The sequence below is a fragment of the Delphinus delphis genome, chromosome 12 (genome assembly GCF_949987515.2).
Source record: "Delphinus delphis chromosome 12, mDelDel1.2, whole genome shotgun sequence".
Classification (NCBI taxonomy): Eukaryota; Metazoa; Chordata; class Mammalia; order Artiodactyla; family Delphinidae; genus Delphinus; species Delphinus delphis.
In genome coordinates, this window is record NC_082694.2 from 5,659,828 (window position 1) to 5,685,292 (window position 25,465).

A 25,465-nucleotide genomic window follows, 5' to 3' on the forward strand; every position below is an offset into this window, starting at 1 on the left:
AGAGAGAAAAAAGAGATTACACAAAATGTGATCTGTCAAAGGGGAAATAGTGGTAGTGAGCCCAAGAAGAAAGAAATCCAGGTTGCAAAACACTAAGTCAAATTGCTGTGGACAGCTTGCTAAATTCAAGGGTCAAATCCCAGTCCACGCCCTACTCTACTTCTTAGCAGCATTTGGCCAAGCTTATCACTCCCTTCTCTGAGAAAAGCTTTCTCTTTCTGGTTTCCAGAACACCATACTCTCCTGGTTTGCTTCCCGCTTCCCTAGCTGCCCATCCTCAGTCTCCTTTGTGGGTCTCTCCTCTTCTTCCTGACCTCTGAACAACAGAGCAGCCTAGGGCTCTGTGCCTGGTCTGACCTCCTTTCTCTCTACACTCACTCTCCAAATGCTCTCATCTTGCCCCATGGTTTAAATGTACCTCCATGCAATGACTGCCAAGTGCACGGTTTCTGCTCAAAAAGCAACCTTTACCTCTAGACTCTGCGATCCAAAAGCCTACATAACATCTCTACTAGGTGTCCTCAACTTAACATGTCTGAAAACTCCAAAGCTTCCTCTTAACAATCAACTCTACCTCAGCTTTCCCCATCTCTAAAAATAACAACTTCATCCCTCCAGTTGCTAAGGACAAAAAGTGTCATCATTAACTCTGCTCTTTCCCTACACCTCACAATGAACCATCAGCAAATCTGGTCAGCTGTTCCTTCAGAATGTAACTAGATAAACTGAGCTTCTGCTTCCAGGAAGATGAAGCAAACATACTTTTTCCCTATTGTTTCTTTTAATCACAACTAAAATCCCTACCGATTATCTATGAAACAAACAGAAGAAGATTCAGAAAGAAGGGAGAGAAGAAGACCAACTAGGAAACTTGGAACCCAAGGAATGATGTGATGGTGAGTTCCCTGGGTTTTGTTTCTGCTCACTCATCCTATACCTAGAGCTAGGGGAGCCAATAACTAGGAAATGGCAATGGACACAGACAACAGCAGGCCCAACCCCCCTGCTAGGGAAATGCCAGAGAAGGGAGGGAGGTGAGACTTTTACCACCACAGGTGGTAATGGTCAGCTCCCATCCTGTGGTGTCAGTGGGGATGGAAAAGCAAGCAACCCAGAAATGCCAACAATCACAGTCAAAAAAATTCCCAACAAAAGCTGTTTGTCCAAAGAACCAGGTAAGGGGCTACCTATTAAAGCAGGAAACTTTTAGAAAATAACCACCTGACACCAAAGGCTGCAGAATAAAACGTTGGCCCCAACCCCACTGTGATCGGCAAAGACCAAGAGGGGAACCTAGTCTTTGACTCTTGATAGACTGTGGTAAGGTGCCCTCTCCCAACTCCACACACACACATGGATGTATCAGAGAAAGCTGAATATGGAGTCAGGACTTTGATCTCTGCAGGGTAATAAGGCCACCATTCACAGTGACAGTGGGGACCATGTGGGGAACCTGGACTTTCACCCCTACAAGGTGGATTAGACATCCGTTCCCCCTTGGGTGGTATCAGAGGAGGCTTAGTGGAGATTCAGGACTTTCATCACCACCCAGTGGTAATTAGGTTACCTTTGCATACCTACCATGTCAATGCCAACCATGGTTAAAGTTGTAATGATTCAATCCTGCCCCTCCTGGTCAGGATGGTATCAGTGGAAACATAGTGGGAAGCCAGAACTTTCACTACTGCCCAGCAGTACCAAGAAGAGTTCCCCTTATGTCAACACAGACTAAATGGGGAGCCTGGAATTCCACCCCACCTGATTTTATTGAGGCAATGCCCACCCCTTCTCCTGCAGGAGCAGTATCAAAAAAAGCCAACCAAAACAGAAGATCTAGAGTCTCATAACATAATACATCCTAATTCCTGGTTTTAATTTTAAAAGATGATGAGTCATCCAAGAAGCAGAAAAATCTCAACTTCAATGAAAAAGATCACTCAATAGATGCCAATACAGAATACAGATGTTAGAATTATCTAAGAATGATTTTGAGTGAATCATGATAAAAACGTCTCAAAGAGTAAATACGTACATGCTTGACCCAAATTGAAGAGAAAATAAAAGTTACTGGCAAATAAATAAAAGATATAAAGAAGAAATAAAAGGAAATTTTAGAAATGAAAAATATAGTAGCCCAAAATAAAAACTGAGTGGATGATCTAAACAGTGTAGAGAGAGGAGATATACTCTAAAACACTTTAGATAAATCAAATGGAATGGCCTGGAATGGAATTTTTAAAAATTCAAGTAACCCATAGAAAGACAGGATAAAGAAAACAAAAATGAAAAACAGGCAGAATAAATAGAAAACAAAAATTAAAATGGCAGGGTTGAGGCCCAACATATCAATAATAACATTAAGTATAAATGGTACAATACACTAATTAAAAGTCCACTTTGCCTTAATGTACATGTAGCTAACAACAGAGTATCAAACTACATGAGGCAAAAACTGATAGAACTGAAAGGAGAAAAGGATGAATCCACTATTACAGTGGGAGACTTCAACACCTCTCTATCAGAATGGACAGATCCATCAGGCAGAAAATCAGTAAGGACATAGCTAGACTCAACAACACCATCAACTGGATATACAGTTGCGACTCTGGATGACACAGGTTTGAACTGCATGGGTCCACTAACGTGGAATTTTCTCAAAAAATATATGGTTGCCCCTTTGTAGCCACCAGGCCACATCCATGGATTCGACTAACCTCAGATCATGTATTAGGTTTGCAATCCACAGATGGTTGAATCCACAGACGTGTATCCTGCAGGTGCAGAGTACCAACTGTGGGACTTGGGCATCTATGGATTTTGGTATACCTGGTGGATCCTGGAAACAATCTCCAGCAGATACCCAGGGACAACTGTAATAAATATCTATAGAGTACTTCACCCAACAAAAGCAGAATACACATTTTTTTTTCAAACTCACATGAAATATTCACTAAGATAGACAACATTCTGGGCCATAAAAAATAACGTAACAAACTTAAAAGAATAGAAATCAAACAAAGTCTGCTCTCAGACCACAACAGAATTAAATTAGAAATAAATAACAGAAAGATAACAGATAAATCCCCAAATACGCAGTGATTATACAACACACTTCTAAATAACACATCGATCAAAGAAGAAATCTCAAAAGAAATTTAAAAAATAGTTTCAACTAAATGAAAATGAAAACACAATTTATCAAAATATGTGGGATGCAGGGAAAGCAGTGCTTAGGGGGAAATTTATAGCACTGAATTCCTATATTAGAAGAGAAGAAAGATCTAAAATCTATAATCTAAGTTTCTACCTTAAGAAACTAGAAAAAGCAGAGTAAATTAAATCCAAAATAAGCAGAAGCAAAGAAATAATATGAATTAGAGCAGAAATCAAGAATCTGTAGAAAATCAATAGAGAAAATCAACAAAACCAGAAGATAGTTCTTTGAAAAGATCAATAAAATCAATGTCTCTAGCCAGGCTCTCTAAGGAAAAAACAGAAAGGACACAAACTGCTAACATCAGAAATGAAAGAGATGACATCACAGGCCCTGTAGGCCCTGTAGACATTAAAGAGGTAATAAAGGAATACTGTGAACAGCTCTATGCCCCAAAATCTGACAATGTAGTTGAAATGGACTAATCCCTTGAAAGACACAATCTGCCAAAACTCAAACAAGAAGAAACAGACAATCTGAATTAACATATATACATTACAGAAACTGAATCAGTAATTAATCAACTTCCTAAACAGAAAGCAGTAGGCCCAGATGGGTTTACTGTTAATTTCTATCAAACATTTAAGGAAGGAATTATACCAATTCTCTACAATATCCCAGAGGAAAAGAAGCAGAGGTCATATTTCCTAACTCATCCTATGAGGTCAGTATTATCCTAATATCAAAATCAGACATTACAAGGAAAGGTAACTATAATCAATATCACTCATGAACATAGATGCAGAAATCATCAACAAAATATTAGCTAATTGATTCCAACAATGTATAAAAAGAATTATACACCATGATCAAGTAGAATTTATCCCAGGTATGCATGGCTGCTTCAACATACAAAAATCAGTTTATATAAACCATCATACCAACAGGCTAAAAACAAAAAATCACATGATCACATATCAGTAGATGTAGAACAAACATTTGACAAAATCCAACACCCATTCAGGATAGAAACTCTCAGTAAACTAAGAATAAAGGGGAAATTCCTCAAGTTGGTAATGCATATTTACAAAAACCCTACAGCTAATACCATTCTTAATGGGGAGAAACTTGAAGTCTTTCCCACTAACATCAGAAATAACACAAGGATGTTGCCTCTCACCACTCCCTTCCAACCACACCGGAAATCTTAATTACGCAATTAGATAAGAAAAAGAAATAAAAGTTATATATATTGAGAAGGAAGAAATAAAGCTGTTTTTGTCTGTAGATGACATGATCATCTAGGAAGAAACTCTGAAAGAATCCATTAAAGACTCGTGGAACTAATGAGTTATTATAACAAGGTTGCAGGACACAAGGGTAATATAGAAAAGGCAATCGATTTCCTCTATACCAGCAATAAACAAGTGGAACTTGAAATTAAAAACAAATGCCATTTACATTAGAGCCCCCTGAAAGAAATACTTAGGTATAAATCTAACAAAATATGTACAAGATTTATATGAGGAAAACTACAAATCTGATAAACAAAATCAAAGAATTAAATAAATGGAGAGATGTTCCATGTCTAGAGTAGCAAGACTTAATATTGTCAAGCTGTCAGTTCTTCTTAACTTGATCTATACATTCAATGCAATTCCAAAAACAATTCCAGCAAGTAATTTTGTAGATATAAACAAACTGATTCTAAAGTTTATACGGAGAAGCAAATGACCCAGAATAGCTAATACAATATTGAAGAAAATCAAAGTTGGAGGACTGATACTACCTGGCTTAAAGACTTACCATAAAGCTAGAGTAATCAAGATAGTGTGGTATTGGCAAAAGAGCAGACATATATAGATCAATGGCACAGAATAGAGAGCCCAGAAATAGGCCCACAAAAATATAATCAACTGATATTTGACAAAGGAGCAAAGACAATAAAATGGAGCAAAGAAAATTCTGCTGAAACAAGTGGACATCTGCGTGCAAAGAAAATGAAACTAGATACAACCTTACACTCTTCACAAAAATTAACAAAAAATGGATCATAGCCTTAAAAGTAAACTGTAAAACTATAAAAAATAATGTAGGGAAAACCTTGGGTATGATGATGACGTTTTAGATACAACCCCAGAGGAACAATCCATGAAAGAAATAATTGATAAGCTGGACTTCATTAAAATTAAAAACTTCTGCTCTGCAAGAGACAATGTCAAGAGAATGAAAAGACAAGCTACAGCCTGGAAGAAAATATCTGCAAAAGACACATCTGATAAAACACTGATTCAAAGGATACAAGGAACTATTAAAACTCAACAATAAGAAAACAAACAACTCAATTGTTAAAAAATGGTCCAAAGACCTTACTTAACAGACACCTCACATAATAGAGTTCATATCTCCCCCGCCTCTGCTACCCCAGGCCCCTTAGTTTCCAGCCTCTTTCCATGTTTTACGTTTCTCTGGGCACTTGTCATTTTCCAATGTAGTATATAATTGGCTTATTTTATGTTGTTTTGTCTGCCTCCCCTCACTAGAATGGCAGCTCCACAAGGGCAGGGATTTCCAACTGTTTTGTTCACTGCTGTTCCCCAGAACCTAGAACAGGGAATAGCACACAGTATTTATTGAGTAAATTTTAATCAATATTATCACATAAACAGTAGAAAATCTTTGCCAGTACAGATGGTGATATTAAGTATCATGTACTAGGATGATGGGATCATGATAATAATAGTGAGCATTATTTATAAAGCCCCTACTCTTTGCCAGAAACTGTGCCAAATGCTTGATGTGGGCATACACCACACACACACACACACACACACTCAGAGAGCAGGAAGCATTTCACTAGGGAGAAGCTAGGATGAATTGATGTGCCTTGAGGATGACTTATTTTTGGTGTTCTAAATTGGTACAGCATCCTAAGAATAACTGACATTTATTGAATACCAACTAGATGGCAACCACTATGCTAAGCATTTGTAGTATTCTCCTTTCATTTTAACAACCGCATGAGGTTGATACTAAGCTTATCTTCCTTTTGCAGTAAATCTGAGGGGAGACTAGAGACAGGAAGTCATGTTTCGAGATAGTGCATGCAGACCCGCTGACTGAAAGGCCAGCTTGTAACGCCCATAGAACCCTTACCAAGAGCCAGTCCCTGTGCTAAGCACTCTGAACAGCAACTATCCAGTCCCCAAAAGAGGGATCAGGAAACTGGACAGCTTAGCTGGGTGGCAGAGCCCCATTCAACCCAGGGCTGTCAACTCAAAACAAACGTCACCTTCTCTATAAGGCCTCCCCGTCACCCTATTTAATACTGAGGTTCCCTCCACACACACTCCTTCTCCTTTTATTCCTCTCCAAGCACATGACTGCCTTGTTTATCTTCTGCTGCCCACTACAGTGAAAGCCCCATGAGGGTCAGAATTTAGGGCTGACTCTGGAGCACCCAGAACAGTGCCCAACATACAACAGACACTATTTTTTTCATCAAATCTAGTTAATACTGTCTTCTAAAAAAGGGTCTGAAGCAGAAGCAATGCTGTTTAAAGATAAGCGAGGCCAAGATGGTCTCCTTGCTCCCTTTGGGTTTAAACATTCAATGTAAAAGAAGGCAGAAGGAAACTAACCATTATTTATGTGCTTTGGGGTCCAGAATTGGAGTTCGGCACAGTGTGTGGATAATATAATTCTGAAGAGGAGCTTGGGCCCTGGGTTAGAAGTGTTGGGGATGAATGTCTAGAACGTCCCAGTGGTTCCCATCAGAGGTGATTCTGTGCCCATCCAGATACCCCAGGATATCTGGAGACATTTCTGGTGGTCACACTGAGGGATGCCACCAGCATCTAGTGGGTGGAGGCCAAGGCTCCTGGTGAACACCCTACAACACACAGGACCATCCCTCCCACAGCAATCATCTGGCCCCAAATGTCGACATGCTGAGGCTGAGAAACCCTGGTCGAAGCACCAGGAGGTGCCCTATCATTCGAGGGGATTTCTACTTCTGAGTGTGGCTGACAGCTCCACAGATGTTACCAGAAGCTTCTGTCAAGGCTGCAGCCTGTCCTCTGTGAAGGGAAGCAGACCCACACCGTTGTAAATAACCAGTCTTGTTTATAGAAAGCAATTGTCCCCATTATTGGAGGGATTTACATAAACTGCCAACCAATCCTTAGATGCCCGTGACTAAATTGTAGAGAACGCAAAATAGCGCTCTCTGAAAAAGTGATTTTTAATTACAGCTTTGATGCTGGGCCCTGGAACTGAAAAGCCAACTGTACCCTCAGGAGCTGCAGCCTGGGAAGCCTGAGCGAGCTGCCCTGTGGGCAGCACTTTAACCTGAACGCAAAGAGAGCCCACACTGGGGCCACAGATGAAAAGTCAGCAGGAAACCAGGAAGTACAGCCCCCCTGAAATATCACTCTGTGTCTGTGATCATGGCTGCATGATCCCAAATGTCTGAATGAACAGTAGGAAATTAAGTGAATGTTAAGGCATTTCCAAATATCTAGGTACTTGACATTTGTGACAGAAAAAAAAAAAGACGAATTGTATTTTCCATTAAACTTTGCAGAGTATGCTTTTTTCCTACACAACTAAGGCAGAGCAGAAGTATTTAAAACTATTTGGTGCATTTACAACAATGTCCAGAATCACCATATACGAACACAAAAAAAATTGCAACATAAGATCCAGCTACACTAGCATAATTGATTTGTAAGTAGAGTTGGGACGCGGGGATCCCGACGTGATTAGATTCCTATGACATGCTGATGTGTCTCTGCAATTATTTAAGAATTTACATTAACTGTTGACTCAAATCTCAATTCATTTATCTGCTGCTTAACGCTGTGGTGTATAAGGGCACTCATTTTTACGGTTTATTTCGCCTTGTAGAGTGAAGCGCGGGATGGTTTTGCGAGCACCTGGTGCTCGCTGCAAGGCTGTGCTCTTCTGGTTGCTATTCCAAGTCCCAGTGTTGGCTAATTGCAAAGGTCTCGCTTCCTCACTTCTCGCCCCCCGTGGACACCCAGTGTGAGGTTTCACATTCCTATCATCAAGCTGCTCTGCCCGCCTTTAGGGGGATCGCAGCCTTCTGACGTCTCCTGGGAGAAGAGGAGGAAGCCTGCGGGAGGGCTTGGCTCTCAGGAGGATCAGGTGACAGAACGCACAGGAAAATGGAGGGGAAAGGCATTGCCACGAAGAGAGAGCAGGGCCCTCGGGCTCCACCCAAGGGGATGGGCCGTGCACAGAAGTGGGACACAGAGCAGAAGGTCTGGAAGTCTCAGGCCAAACCAGCAGGGCCTGTGGGTGTATATTTCAAAGGAGCTGACTTTATTGGCCTCTTTATGGGTCCTTGGTGGGGAGGGAGCTACCAGGGGCCACCAGAACTTTTTCATTATCAGCATGCTATCCAATTCCTCTTTGCCCCCTTCTCATTCTCATTCACTCTACACCTGCACTGAGGACCACCACGTCTTTCCCAAGACTCACCTGCGTAGGCCCCTCTGACGACACACCAGCCTGCCCACTGGCTTGCTTCTCAATACCTCTTTCTGCTTCTCCTTTCTGGACTGTCCTCGCTTCTTTCCTTCTCCTACGTATAACTGGTATTTTACCATCTTCTCTCCTATGACATTTTTTCTTGAAGATTATATCTGATATCAAAAACCATGTCTGCAATTCCTGATCATTATCAGTTGTGCTAGTTAATGTTTTTTAAATTAATCATCAGTTCTGCACATCAAGCTACTTGTTGAACTATTTCAAACTGGTATTCCACCATCAACCCAAATTTACTGTGTCTAAATCCAAACTAAATTCCCATCCTCCACTTCAAAACATGCCACCTCCTCCTGATTCTCACATTTCTATCCTCCCTACCAAATTTTCTTGAAATAATTCACAGTTCAGTGCTGGTTGGCAAGCAATTTGGTACCTTGGCACAATAACGATAATGCAATTTTATTCCTATCTTTTGATTCACCACCATTCACATTTATGAAAACATAATCCGAAGAACCAAAACAAATTATGACAAACATAACACACATAAAATTATATTTAATGTGGAGGTAGCAACTAGCATTTAAAATCTGAGAAACTATTAGGCACAAATATGGAGACATATGTGCTGACGTAAAAACAGAAAAGTGACATACATTTGCATTTATAATGATTGAAACAATGTACAATACGCACGTAAAAAAGACTGGAAAGAAATACACTAAAATAATATTTATTGTCTGGAGGAAAGTGACCATATTACCTTGATTGTATGTTGTTTAAACTGAATTACATCTTGTTCAAAAGGCAATTCCTTCATCGTCCTAGATTCCTCCAGCTTTCTTTTGTTTGGCTACCAAGTTTTACATTTAACTCTTTAAATATCACTGCTATCCATCACTCCCTTTTCATCTTTGCTGCCTCACCCTTGTCCTGCCCTGATAACTTCCAGGCAGGATTACGATGCTGGTCCCCTGAGGAGGCTCCTCTAGGTTGATCCATCAACACTCCCAGCCCTTCTCCCTTCTCCTCCTCTGCCACAGAGGCTAGAAAGTAAACAACTCCACATCCCAGCCCAACAAAGCCATGTGACATGGTTCCAATGAAGAAAGCATTGGTAGAAATCTACTGGAGAATTCTAGGGACAGGTTTGCTCTTCTGAACATGGAAGAACATGACAGGGGCTATCCACCTGCCAAGGATGGTGGAAGAAAAGGTTGAAAGGGCCTGGGTCCCTGACAGCATCATTATAGCAGCTGCTTCTGAACTTCTTATTGTGGGAGAAAAATAGCCCTTATGTTTTAGTTGCTGTTTGTTTTCTGCTACTCCAGCTTGATGTGCTGCTGACTAATATCTTGCCTAGCTGCTTTCCTGCTTCTAGTCTTACATCACTCACATCACCCTATAATTTTTATGAGTGAAGGATGAACAGACCAGAAAGGAAAAGTAAATAAATAAATATTGACAATAAAAGTAAAGGACAGCTGACACGTGAAACAATGTTGAAGACCTAAAAAATTACAAAAAGTATGAAAAAAAATTTTTTAAGAGTAACCACAGTCCATTTAGTAAGGTTTAAAAAATTCCTACACACATCATTAGTTACTCAGGGCATCAGTACCAGCACCAGAGTACAGCACAGTTAGTGGAGACTCTCAAGAAATATTAATTCTACAAAAATATTCAGTCTACAGTGGATACAATGGTGAGTCAAACATAAAAGACGTCACAGCAGTGGAGCTTAGAGTTGAATCGGGAAGGAATACATGAACAAAATAATTATGCAAGTAAATGATTAAAATCTGTGCTACAAATTATCAAATTAAAGCATGGTTTTTATAAAGGAGAACCTGGTCTAGTCCAAGTATTAGTGGGGACAGGGGGACCAGGCGCTACACTAAGCTCTGCTGAGATAAATTTGAGTAGGTTACATTCTGTGCCTTTGGGGAGTTGCAATAAATAACTAAGACGCCCAGTAAACAAACAACTACAGTTAAGTACAAGGAGCACTCCAATGGGTGTGATCAAAGGCTATGGGGACACCGAAAAGAAATGATTGAGTCACTCAAGGATTGAGTTACCCTGAAAATTAATCCACATTCAGTATATCATCACCAAATGTTACCAAATTAATGAACTATGACTGAATTTAAGCATGAAACAAACCAGAAAATCTAAATTCTGACATATCAAAAAGTAATGAAATTGTTTAATGGTCTTTGAAGCACACAGTCCTAGCTCAGAAAATAATTGTGAGAATTAGATCACCCCCTCTAAGCTTGGTCAACCATCCAAATGACTAGATTTGATCCATGATTGTATGCATTTGAGATTAAGACAAAAATAAAGGAAACAATGAATTAGACCAGACTGTATACACAAGTCAGGATCAGACAGCAAGGCAGAAAAAGCCAACATAAGTTTACTTTGTTCTTTTATTGAGATCCAACTAAAAGACTTACACTTAAAAAGATTTAATACTAAGAACTAAAATCAGCCTTTTCATTCACTGTAGTTTATAAGATTATCAATAAACACCCAGAGACTTGGACCTTACATTAGTTCTGCCAGTGATCAGCTGTGTGAAGACAGAATCACATGGTTTCTCTGAGTCTCAGCCTCCTTATCATGAAAAAGAATAATTTCATCAGTAATATCCAATAATTCTAAAATAGACTTTCCAGAAAAACCATCCACCACTGTATCATTTTCACTGATTTCAAATATTGGCTAATTGTAACTGTAAAAAATCAGGAGAATACAAAGACATTTTACCAATAATTTGCCAGGCCACGATACATCAGATTTCACAAACAATAATCTGAATTTTCCTAAGATAAGCTGGCAAATGTATAATGTCTGATAATTAAGAAGCTATGCAGCCAAAGAGTAGTTCTGGAGTCTAGTGAAGTCTATGTGGCCTCATTAACTGGGAAGCACACACTTTCAATCAGGTGGAATCTTTTTGATGAAATCTATGTCCTTCTCTTGGATAAAGGAAACAATAAAATAATCACCCAAATATAATGTCACATATCATTGTACAGTATTATGAAGATAAATGAAACTTGCATATAGTATTTCTGCTGTAGGACATACCTCTTCCCACCTCAGTCATTTTTACTTAGAGTGTTTGATAAAGTTGCTTAAAGTGAATAAGGAGTTACAATATGTGTGCCAAAGAGGAGTTTGACAATTTAAACAAAATGGAATACGGTTTTGTCAGTAGATTCAAAAAATGACACAGTAATTATATGTAATGCCACATAATAATCCGAATGTAATTGCAGTGTAATTTTTCTGACATGCATTTACTATCCTTCTCCATCGTAATTATTATGCACAGATAACGTTACCTTGTTTTTCAAGTTCTCCACTATCTCCTTGAGGTGCAAACTTTTCAAATATGTAGATTCATTTTTAAATACATGGTACTTACAATACCTATCTTATCACAGGACCTCAACATATGAGTATCAACAACAGCAATACTAATATTTATGCAAATACCTAATGTTCCAGAAAGAATGACAAGGAAGGGGTACCATTTTCATAATTTTTTGTAATGTAACTTTTTGTAGTATATGATAGAATGGTTTGGGACTTCCCTGGTGGCGCAGTGGTTAAGAATCCGCCTGCCAATGCAGGGGACACAGGTTTGAGCCCTGGTCTGGGAAGACCCCACATGCTGTGGAGCAACTAATCCCGTGCACCACAACCACTGAGCCTGTGCTCTAGAGCCCATGAGCCACAACTACTGGGCCACGTGCCACAACTACTGAAGCCCACGCACCTAGAGCCTGTGCTCTGCAACAAGAGAAGCCAACGCAATGAGAAGCCCGCGCACTGCAACAAAGAGCAGCCCCCGCTCGCCGCAACTAGAGAAAGCCCACGCGCAGCAATGAAGACCCAAGCAGCCATAAATAAATAAATAAATTTTTTTTAAAAAATGGTTTATCCTGCTCTTCCCGTGCCATCTGTTCTCTCGTCAGTGAGAGGGTCCGTGTCATCCACGATGTAAGAGGGTCTGGCTAGTGTGAATGAGGTGCCTCATGAGGTTTTCAATGGGAAAAGCATCTCTGTTGCACATGCTTCAAGGCCGACAGCCACAGACCCTCTGATCACACGCAAGCCTGGTGGACAAGCACAGCTGCGTCCTTACCCCTTTTCCTATCCGGACCCACACCCGCTCCATAAAACGTCATGTTAATGCTGTGATATAAGCAGATGCTACATCCTTTGACAAACTCAGAACAAAATTATAATGTGTGGAAATACAAATTTTATATAAAGATGAAAAAATGGATGAATGATGTAAAAATTCATTAAGTTCCGTGATGGTTAATTTTATGTGTCAACTTAGTTAGACTATGGTGCCCAGTTGCTTGATCAAACAGTAGTCTAGATGCTGCTATAAAGGTATTTTTTTAGATGTGATGAGCATTTACTATCAGCAGACTATAAGTAAAGTAGATTATCCTCCAGAATGAGGAGGTTGGCCTCATCCAATCAGTTGAAGGACTTAAGAACAAAGACAGGTTTCCTGAAGAAGAAGGAACTCTCCCCAAGACTGCACCACAGATATTCTACCTGAGTTTCCAGTGTTCAGACTCAAGACCACAACATCAAGTCTTATCTGAATCTCCAGCTGCGGGCTTGCCCCAGATTTCAGACTTGCCAGCCTCCACAACAGCATGAGGCAATTCTTAAAATTTCTCCATCAATCAATCAATCAATCAATCGACCTCAATCTCTCTCTCTGTATACACACACACACACACACACACACACACACACCCATATATAATCCCCTACTGACTGTCCAGAGAATCCTGACTAATACACATTTATTCAGAATGTTAAATATATTAAGTATCTTCTTTGAAAAACATATTTTTTGGCTTTGTTTATGACATTGGTAAATTCTGTGCCAACCCTAGTTTTAAGGTTTGGATAAACAATATTAAAAACTTCATGAAACCAGCTGAGAATAAAGTTGACATATTGAGCTTATGTACTTTCTAAAATTAGATTTGTGTACACAAATATATATTGTGTACTTTCTATAGAAACTTAGTTTATATATTTTCTATAGAAAAAATAGTATGAAAACATGAAAGAATTCAGGTAATCATGACTCCCAGTTAATGACATCAGACTCTACTTCTTCTATGGGATACAACACACAGCAAAGTTCAGTCATTTTGTAGAAATACAGTAGCATAATCATAATCTTATGTGTAACAACTGCAAAAAAGTGTTTTAAAATCAGGGTGTATATTACAATATTTTCCATTGTCAGACCAGTTTTACATCTTAAGGAGCAGTTCTTCTTGATGTACACCACTACTTTTCATATCAGAAAACACACTTTAAAAAAAATTATCTTTATAAGTAGAAAGCAAATTACAATGGCTTTAATTTTAGACCAAAGTTGTATTTTATTAAGATTATAAATGGTGTTTTTAAAATGGCATCTTATTATTTTATATATAACAGACTGATATCAAAAAACATGTTGAAATTAAAAATGTTAAATTATTTTTTAATCGCCCACAGAAATGCTGTGGTGGGCATCTTTCAGAAAGAAAGGCCCCTCTCAGGGGCCTTGAGGAAAGAGGTACTTACTAACTGCAGAGTCATAGGAGGTCGAGTTGTGCTCTCCTCTCATGAAGGGATATGGCGACAGGTAAGCATGCATGCAGTTCTTCAGTGGTGGCTGATTGGCTAGGAAGGAGAACAAAACAAAGGCATTTGTTACTGAGAAGCTGAGTGAAGGTTTGTTCCTAACAGAAGAGAAATACAGGATCTGGGGGTACACAAGCAAAATAAAACTATAGGTTAGATCGACAAATTCAGAGAATGATTGAGTGAGGGAGGAAACTTCCTTAAAAACCTCATATGGTAAATACAGCACAGGGGACCTGGAAAGTGGATTCATTTAAAACATCTGGCGCATGACCTAATTCAAGGGAGAGAACACCCTTAATAGCACCCCAAAATTGAAAGCACCAGATTTCATTCATTTTCACAACTATATTCTCCAATTCCTAACATAATGCCCAGCACATAGTAGGTATTCCAAAAACAGTCATTTAAAAATCTAATAAATTTCGATTTAACCTTTATTGGTTCTAATTAATACAAAATTTCTTCTATATTCTATTTTCAGGGAAAAGATGTAAATGATAGACCATACAAGTTAATAATTCAAGTACATTTTTAGCATTTGAAGAAACCACAAGAAAGAACTTTAATGTTGTTTGAAATCTTGAAGATTTCATCATATACCCTCTTAGGAGTAAAATACTCTTCCCTTCTCTAAGTCTTGGCAAACTCTTCCTCTTGCAAAGTCTGACCTACTCCACTTTACCAAAGTCTAAATAATCTTCACTGGCAGATCACAGGCTTATTCTCCTCCCCCAAATGACAATCAGAAACTCTATGAAATATTTCTCTCAAAATGCCATTTCATCATTACTTTGTTCCTTTTACATATGCCATTTACCGTTGACTCGTCTTCTGTGATCTCATATTTGTATGTTATATTCCATGATCTTGACTATTGTTTAAATACCATACTTTGATTTATCACAGGAGTATTTTGATAAGAAGACTGATAATTTCAACCCACAATAAGTCTGAGGGTAATAAACAGTTCTTTCATTGCTGGATGCAATAAGATAAAGGCTAGCTATTTTCAGTGAATTGATTTTCAAAGATTAACACAATATAGAAAAAGCAGTTGAAAGAATGCATCATATTTTTAAGGAGCTATTCTACTTCAAAAAAGAACTTTAAAGTTTCTATGAGAGAATGGAAACATCAAAAGCAAAGCATTTCTGAATATTGCCCACAAACTTGGTTTAAGCCCAAACAGAGCAAGCTTTCATCTGCCACTGCTGATCACTGTTTTGTTATAAAGAAGATTTTTTTAAACTTTGAAGCTATTAATATAAAATAATACATCTTTAATTCTGGATTTTTAAACTTGGGATTTCAAGCCCCCCAAAATAGCCAAAAGAAATAAAAGCATTTATTTGCAACATAGCAATAATAGACACTCGAAAAAAATACTATAGATAATATCTGTTTTGTTTGTTAGGGCTGGTGTATTTTAAACTTGAGCGAGGAAACAGCGGATTATTCAATTCTGCCATAAGTATTCAGACTCCAATTTCATGTTAGAAAATAAAATAATTATTCCTATAGCCATTTCTACTTAATAAAAAGGAATCACTTTATGAACATTTGGAAGATATCCTACTGAGATTCTACAACTAAGAATCCAATCCTATTTTATAAGTGACATGCACCAAATGAGAAACTGTTCATTTTTATTTTAAAGCCAAGGGGGAAAATAAAGCTGAATTCCACTTACTGTACCAGAACTGCCAGATATTGGAATCATTCTCTTCCACAATCCCATTAAACCAACATCTCCAGAAGAATCCTTCATGGTGGAAAGTGACGTTTTCTATCTGTACAGAACGCAAATGAAGTAACTTGCCATCAACACAAGGAACATAATCTAAACAGTTACCTCCAGGAAATTTTTTAAGCAATGTATTTTTTCCCAAGTAATGATGATCAGTAGCTTTCTACATATCTCTTCTATGAAGAAAGAGACATTCCACTACCATTTTCGGATTTCAAGAGGATACATAAAGCTATGCTCGTTACTATCGAGTACAACAATATTTTGAAGAAGAAACGCACATTCTGTTCACCTGAACACTTTCCCACTTCAGTCGCAAGAAGCCAATAATCTGATCCAAAAGCCACCAAAAAGAGTAAAACCCCCAAAGCACCAAAGAGAGCCCCAAAGAAGATGGCAATGTTTAGTCTCATTTTCAATTCACTGGCTTCCCTTTAAATAAAATAAGAAAATAAAAAATAGCTAACACCTAGCTCCTCAACCAAAAAGAACGAAGATTTTTGAACAGGCAGAATCTTCTTGAGAAGCGTCTCTTAGCTTCTGTTTCGGTGGCTTCGCACTCGCACCCAGCCGGTGGATTTGTATTGCCTTTGCTCTGCCCTGGAGGGACTCCAGCCCAGCAGCTGAGAATGGCTGACTATTTTAGGATACTGATTGAGGAGCTGTCTCTCTCCCATGGGGATCAAAAAATAACTGACCTTCCCCTGACTGTGGAGGGCAGTATCAGGAGCTGGCCAGAATCATCGTTACTGCTGCTGGGTAATCCATAGAAGTGGAAAGAAGACGGAATGGTATGAGGTCATTGACGGCACTGGCCCAAAGTCTTAAGTGTCTGAACAAGCTCCTCTTAATCCAGAATGACCATTACAAACCCAAAGACACTGAAGACTCTCTTTGAAGATATATAAACCGCAGCTATAAAGAACCACAAAGACCTCTCTTGGATATAACTGAGGTTGTAATTAATATCTTAATCCTTTTTGGATATTTGTGGGATATAAAATAATTAGTGGGTTGACAGATCTAACGTAACAGCAAGTACAATTCAGGTTTTAACCTATACATTCATAAGTGTATTTAAAAGATCAAGAATGTGGTAACATAAACTACTTAAAGTAGAAAAAAATACTTTTATGTAGCATACACTATGACATAGAAACAGCACTTTATATAGCAGCTCCCAGATCTTGTACAAGTTATTCCAAATAATCATCTCAACAGTGGACTAATGAAAAAAAAGTCTCAAAAATATATTCTTTTCTGGATTAGGATGAAAGAATATGGTCTACTTTTCGTTTCCTTCATTTTAAATATTCAACCTCCTCAAAATACGGATCTTACCTGATACCCATACAAGTCACCAAATAGCAATGAATCTATCCTTTCTTCATGTCTATCCTCTATAGCTCACTTCTTTGTTTTTGTTCCATGTCTAAATATGCCTGAGAGCATTTTTTTAAGTATTTGTGTAATATTTTAAAACTTTCAGTCTCTATAGCTATTGTTTTTTATAATCCCAGTTGTAACACGGGTCACTGCATCTTCTCAAGAGGCATCTGAACTCTACCGACTTCCTTCACCACTTCTGTTTGACATGGGATAGATCCTTAGATAATGAAATTAGCAAGGGCAAAAAGACAACTCCTTAGTAAGGATGTAGGGCCTTGACCAGCTCCAGCTATATGCAATCAGAAGTGCCCAAGAGTCAGGAATGGAATTCTAAGTCATAGAATCTTTTTTTTCTGAATTTTATTTCATTTTTTTATACAGCAGGTTCTTATTAGTTATCTATTTTATACATATTAGTGTATGTATGTCCATCCCAATCTCTCCCAGTTCATCCCACCACCACCACCCCACACACTTTCCCCCCTTGGTGTCCATACGTTTGTTCTCTACATCTGTGTCTCTGTTTCTGCCTTGCAAACCCGTTCATCTGTACCATATTTCTAGATTCCACATATATGTGTTAATATACGATATTTGTTTTTCTCTTTCTGACTTACTTCACTAAGTCATAGAATCAGTGACTGTGAGGGTTAAATGGAATTTGAGAGTACATCTGTGCTGATCTCTCATCTAATGCTCAAATCTCCTTTATAAGATTCTGCAGATCAACAAGCCATGCCATTTTCAGCCGTTTCATTTAAGGACATCAATAATGTCCATAGCTCTGCCTTAATTTCTGCCCCAAACTCCTCCCCTAAAGGTTCCAGTCTTAATCGTATCCTGTCCCCCAAGGCTGTACAGCATGTTTAAACTCTGTCGTATGACAGAGCTTTCTGATATTTTGAAGAAGCAATCATTTCGTACCTCCCTCAAACCCCACTCCACCCCTTAATATAGGTCTTCATTTTTCTAAGCTAAACATCCCATTCCTTTAAACATCCCTTAGATTGGAACAACTCCCAATCTCCTTGCTGTTCTGATTCTTTGCTACAATCTGCAAGTACTTGATTGACGTGAGGCATAGCGAAATATTCCGGGTAGAATCTAACAAAGTTAACATCACCACCTTTCTTATTTGGATGCTGTGATGAGCAGAATAATGGGTTCCCAAAGATGTCCATACCCTAATCCTAAATATAATCACGTAACCTGTGAATGTGTTACCTTACATAGCAATATCCTGGATTATCCATGTTGACCCAATCTAATCACACAAATCCTTAAAAGAAAAGCAGAGACTCTTTCCTGACAGTACTCAGAGAAAGAAATGTGACCACAGAAAAAGGGTTGGAGAGTCGCTGGTTTAAAAATGTGGGAAAGAGACCACACGCCAAGGATTGTGGGCAGCTTCTAGAGGATGGAAGAGGGAATAAAACAGATTCTCTCCAAGAGCCTCCAGGAAGGACTGTTGCCCTACCAACACCTTGACTTTGGGGATTTCTGACCTCTGGAACTGCAGGATAGTAAATCTGAGTTGTTTTTAAGCCACTGACTTTGTGTTAATTTGTTACACTGTTACAGCAGCAATAGGAAACTAACAAAGATGCTGTTCTATAATTAATACAATATAAGATCAAATTAAGGGGGTTTTTGTAGGGGGGGAATGCATCTTCAAGAAGTGCTTACTGAGAACTTGCGAGGGTCCAGGCATTTTATCAGATACGCAGGGCCTGACCTTGAGGAGTTCATGAGCTAGTGAGAAAAAAAGATTCTTCAGAATGAGGTGCCTAAGGTAGTAATAAGCTTCTGGCCGCCCCAGTCACAGCCTCCTGCTCAGCCACACCCCCTCCCAAGACGACTGTGGTTGTGGTTTTGCGGCTTTACTGTAGGTGACAATGCTGTTGTTTGCAGAGGAAGAGGAATCCTTTTAGGAAGGTTTTATTTATTTTATTTATATTGTAATGACATGTAAAAATCCATGCATTAATACTAAATCTTTAACACACACACATTCACAAACACACACACAAACAACTGGATTTTTAAAATAAGTAGAAAGAGTGCAGGATCTATTATTGCTACAGTTCATCTCAATTTTGGTTTCGGTCACAAACAAAAAATCGTCTTTCTGGATGAGATCTATCAACTAATATTTTTTCACCATGTTTTGGTGTATCCAAAAAGGTATACGCATCATTATCAAAACGTATATTTATCAAAGCAGCTACTAATGTAACCAATCTAATTGTTTCCAACCATTCGTTCGTGGGCATCCATTTGAGAAAGATATCATAGACTACTTCCGACATCATCAAACTGAACTTCTTTAGCTCAGTTATCCTCAGTGCTTCTCACAGTGCTTGACACACAAGGGGCACTAAGATAAAAAGAAAAATCCATTTGTATTAGGACTCTTGGCTGTGATACAAATACGTAGCTTCCTGAGCTAGCCAACTGGTAATCCATCAAGAAGAAATGGCTCTGATCTGGCCTGCTGTTTGTGAAACTTGGAGAAGTGGATTTTAGCAGGGTCTGTGCTTCCTCTGTAGATAACCTCCCTATCAAACTACCACTGGCATTTTTCACAGAACTAGAACAAAAAATTTCACAATTTGTATGGAAACACAAAAGACTCCGAATAGCCAAAGCAATCTTGAGAACGAAAAACGGAGGTGGAGGAATCAGGATCCCTGACGTCACACTATACTACAAAGCTACAGTAATCAAGACAGTATGGTACTGGCACAAAAACAGAAAGATAGATCAATGGAACAGGATAGAAAGCCCAGAGATAAACCCACGCACATATGGTCACCTTATCTTTGATAAAGGAGGCAGGAATGTACAGTGGAGAAAGGACAGCCTCTTCAATAAGTGGTGCTGGGAAAACTGGACAGGTACATGTAAAAGTATGAGATTAGAACACTCCCTAACACCATACACAAAGATAAGCTCAAAATGGATTAAAGACCTAAATGTAAGGCTAGAAACTATCAAACTCTTAGAGGAAAACATAGGCAGAACACTCTATGACATAAATCACAGCAAGATCCTTTCTGACCCACCTCCTAGAGAAATGGAAATAAAAACAAAAATAAACAAATGGGACCTAATGAAACTTCAAAGCTTTTGCACAGCAAAAGAAACCATAAATAAGACCAAAAGACAACCCTCAAAATGGGAGAAAATATTTGTAAATGAAGCAACTGACAAAGGATTAATCTCCAAAATTTACAAGCAGCTCATGCAGCTCAATAACAAAAAAACAAACAACCCAATCCAAAAATGGGCAGAAGACCTAAATAGACATTTCTCCAAAGAAGATATACAGATTGCCAACAAACACATGAAAGAATGCTCAACATCATTAATCATTAGAGAAATGCAAATCAAAACTACAATGAGGGGCTTCCTGGTGGCGCAGTGGTTGAGAGTCCGCCTGCCAATGCAGGGGACACAGGTTCGTGCCCTGGTCTGGGAAGATCCCATATGCCACGGAGCGGCTGGGCCTGTGAGCCACGGCCGCTGAGCCTGTGCGTCCGGAGCCTGTGCTCCACAACGGGAGAGGCCACAACAGTGAGAGGCCCATGTACCGCAAAAAAAAACAAAAACAAAAAAAACAAAAAAACTACAATGAGATATCATCTCACACTGGTCAGAATGGCCATCATCAAAAAATCTAGAAACAATAAATGCTGGAGAGGCTGTGGAGAAAAGGGAACACTCTTGTACTGCTGGTGGGAATGTGAATTGGTACAGCCACTATGGAGAACAGTATGGAGGTTACTTAAAAAACTACAAATAGAGCTACCATATGACCCAGCAATCCCACTACTGGGCATATACCCTGAGAAAACCAGAATTCAAAAAGAGTCACGTACCAAAATGTTCATTGCAGCTCTATTTACAATAGCCAGGAGATGGAAGCAACCTAAGTGTCCATCATCGGATGAATGGATAAAGAAGATGTGACACATATATACAATGGAATATTACTCAGCCATAAAAAGAAACAAAATTGAGTTATTTGTAGTGAGGTGGATAGACCTAGAGTCTGTCATACAGAGTAAAGTAAGTCAGAAAGAGAAAGACAAATACCGTATGCTAACACATATATATGGAATCTAAGAAAAAAAAAAGTCATGAAGAACCTAGGGGTAAGACGGGAATAAAGACACAGACCTACTAGAGAATGGACTTGAGCATATGGGGAGGGGGAAGGGTAAGCTGTGACAAAGTGAGAGATTGGCATGGACACATATACACTACCAAACGTAAAATAGATAGCTAGTGGGAAGCAGCCGCATAGCACAGGGAGATCAGCTCAGTGCTTTGCGACCACCTAGAGGGGTGGGATAGGGAGGATGGGAGGGAGGGAGACGCAAGAGGGAAGAGATATGGGAACACATGTATATGTATAACTGATTCACTTTGTTATAAAGCAGAAACTAACACACCATTGTAAAGCAATTATACTCCAATAAAGATGTAAAAAAAAAAAAAAGAATCCATAGTAGACTCTTATTTAGAAATAAAATAGAACTATCCAGGGGTCAAAAAGTATCTTTCTTCTTTAGAAAACTGGACCATTTGTCTACCATTTGAAACTCCTAATTTACCATGATTCCTAAAATGCTCCCAGCAATCATTCAGTATCTCTTCCCCAGGTTCTCTCGGCAGCTTAAAAAACTGTCTATACTCCAGGGTGATTGTTAAACAGCTGCTGTGTCCTCATGATCTCTTTACAAATTCAGACGTTGGATCTTTTCCCTTTCAGCCTCTTTTCTAGACCAGGTGATGAGGGGAGACAGACATACCTTAGCACCAACCTCAACTCACAGTAATCCTATAATAGAACAACTCCATGGCTACTGTACGTGCCCACTCCTTTAGTGAATACTGAATCTGTTTTACGCTGATATGATTGTCACAGTGAATCTGCAAGAGCACAAGCATAAGCATGGTGTCTCAGGTTCAATCCTGTGGGAGACCTTGATGGTCAGAAATGTAAATGGAGGAGAATGATAATAACTAATACTCATGAGCATCTACTGTGTGCAGACACCATCCCAAGCATATTAGATGCCTTGAGTACAAGTAAGTCTTCAGTAGGTAGAATATGAAATAATCCATGTCTTGGGTGGGAATTTCAGCATCTAAAGGTCTTCTTGGTAGGAGTTAAAGATGTTCCTGGTCGCATGTAGAAGGCCAGAGGTAAGCAAAGAGAGCTCTGCATGGGGTCCCACTGCCAAAGGCAATTCACAATAATTTGTTTATAACTTTCAGTCTGTCCTCTGGATCCCTGAGGCTCCATGAGAAGGCAACGTGGCTGACTGAGGACCAGGAAATGACCCTCCAGGATCCGGTGAACCTGGGACAAGAACAGGAACTGCAGGGACCAGCTCTCATTCCCACGTTCTCCCTTGTTACTCGTATTTCAGAACGAGTATTTCATTGAATTAAGAAGAGGCGGACTTTCCTTTCACAGATGACTGATACTGGGCAAACGGTTCAACTCTGAGTCTCTGAGGTTTTTTTTTTTTTTTATTGGAGTATAATTGCTTTACAATGGTATGTTAGTTTCTGCTTTATAACAAAGTGAATCAGCTATACATATACATATATCCCTATATCCCCTCCCTCTTGCGTCTCCCTCCCTCCCACCATCCCTAAGGATGGCACTCTTCTGAGACATTATGTCTGTTAACCTGTTCATTCTCACGACTCCCAGTGTACAAGCCAGGAGACCGAGGCGCAGTGACATACGCCCCTGCCCAGGGTTGCCTAGGCAGGAGGTGGGGCTGGCACGTGGTTACCATTCACTGAGTGTTGTCTTAATGAATGAACAGGGAGGTATTTAGGACAGGTTTCTCTGAGTTTTTTTAATACGGAAAATGGGAACAACGCTTCGGAAGATGATTGGGGGTATCAAGTCAGAGGACGTGCATCAGAGGGGCTGGTGCACCACACACATTAGGCTTCTCTTCTATCCTGCCTTTAGCTGGGGATCATTCTTGATGAAAAAAATATATTTTTAAAAAGAAAAGAAAAGAAAACTCCCTATGCTAGCATCCCAGATCTGACTCAGGTTTATTCCCACAGGCTAACTTCTCACCAAGGGCTCCCAGCCCTCCTCTCATCCATACACACCATCCTCCCTCCTAGGTCACCAGCAGTTCCCCAAATCCCTGCCCATTCTGCTCCCCTCAGATGAGAAGTCCCTTCTCTTCCTCCTGGCTGATGAACTCTTCATTAATCCATTCCACAAACATTCACCATTATGCTGCGGTGTGCAATATGTTCTTCTAAGTGTTGAGTTACCATCAGCACTCTCCAAGGAGACTGTATTATACACCCTATACCACTTTCCCATATATTTAACTACACTCCTGCCCTTCTAGACAGTTGTCAATTCCTGTGTCTTGAAAAAAACTGGGTCAAGAAATTTTGTTCAATGAATAAATTAATAATGAATGAACAAATGTCCCATGGACAATCTGCCCCATTATCCTTCAAGATGTTACTGGGGACACTGGTCCCAACATCTACAGTGTCCCATTATGAAGACCTGGAGGAAATTTCTGGATGCTAAAAAAATGTTGTGTTTCCACAGAGCACTACTGTTATTTTTCATCTTAGAGACACTATACTTGATTCATTTGACAAATGCATATCACTTGCCTGTTCTAAGACAGGGTGCTGTGTCCTAGAACCGTGACAGTGAATAAAATGTGCTCTCTACCCTCAACGAGCTTAATTCTCATGGCACTGAGAGTACTTTTCTTCGTTTTGGTACCTGGAAAGCTCGGGGGCAAATGTGCAAAAGGTGATGTCCCAGCTTCCTGCTTCCCTCCCCTACCCCGACTTCCTTAGTTTCCTTTCTGTGTGCCCCTGACTTTCCCTCTCTCTCACACATATTTTTAACCTATTATTTTGTATGTGTTTATGTAAGCAGCTTCAAATACTTTTGAGAACAACATAAAGACTAAACAGTGAAGCAAACAAACATAGACACTTTGTGAAATCAGATATGAGAAGTCACCATGTATCAGCTGCGTTTTTCCATTCTGAAAGATCCTTGAATTCTCTGTTCATCCCTGCCTTTCTTCCCGTCATTCTGATTATTTCTACTGTCATAATTTCACTTGGCAATCCTCCCGACTTCCTGGAAATAGCATCCCCTTTAGAGTCTCTTGTCATTGAGAGAAATTATGGCAAAAATGTTTTTAATTTTTCAATCTAAAAAATCTATAGTCAACCTTTTAAAATCTTGAGGATACAAAGATCATTAGCATTCCAAGGCGGTGTGGTAAATTTTTTTTTAACAGATTAAATAAAACTTGACAACCAAAGGCTAGATGACCATAGACAATAGAAGGCTTTGCCTATTTTGATTAAATGTCTTTTTATTTAGTTAACTGTGTTTTTTATCGATAAATACACTAAAACTTAGCAGAAATCCCAAGCCATGCTTAATTTGTGAGTGACAAGGAGCAAAATATTTTTTTCTAAGGTCATAATTTCTAATCCTGATATTGTAATAGTCTTAATTATCTCAAAATATCTCATGAAACTATCTAAACATTCTCCAAAAAAATTAATTCTGGTTCACTTTAGTTTAAAACAAATGCAAGAATGGCTCACCATCCAAAAGTACTGAACAAATGTGTAAACAAATATACAAATCAAACTTTCAGAAAACTGGAGTGGTTTTTTGGAGATTTTCGGGTAGATTCTTTTTTGTCTTGGAATAATATATTGCAGAACCACAATACTTATCTGCCATTCCAACATGCAAAATTTCTGAACACCAAAAGCTTTAGCAAAGCAAACCTGCTTGGCATGAGGGTGCACATAAGCTATCGTGTGAATTCTTACATATTTGACTTCACAAGCATGAATGTGTTTGATTACAGGGCTCGCCAGGTTCCACGGGGGGTGTTAAGTAATGTACGGTATATGCATGT

General features: G+C 39.1%; 1 protein-coding gene across 2 annotated transcripts in view; it reads right to left on the reverse strand.

Moving 5' to 3' along the window:
• Positions 1–25,465, reverse strand: part of TMEM182 (transmembrane protein 182) — a 68,220-nt gene that overhangs the window by 33,428 nt on the left and 9,327 nt on the right. The window contains exons 2-3 of one of the 2 annotated variants that reach the window (XM_060027656.2): positions 16,053–16,152; positions 14,300–14,398 (exon numbers count right to left, since the gene is read on the reverse strand). In XM_060027656.2, the coding sequence (XP_059883639.1) occupies positions 14,300–14,372 (73 nt within the window). In that variant the 5' untranslated portion in view covers positions 14,373–14,398; positions 16,053–16,152. The remainder of the gene's footprint in view (positions 1–14,299; positions 14,399–16,052; positions 16,153–25,465) is intronic. The other variant, XM_060027655.1, reaches the window with a different exon arrangement.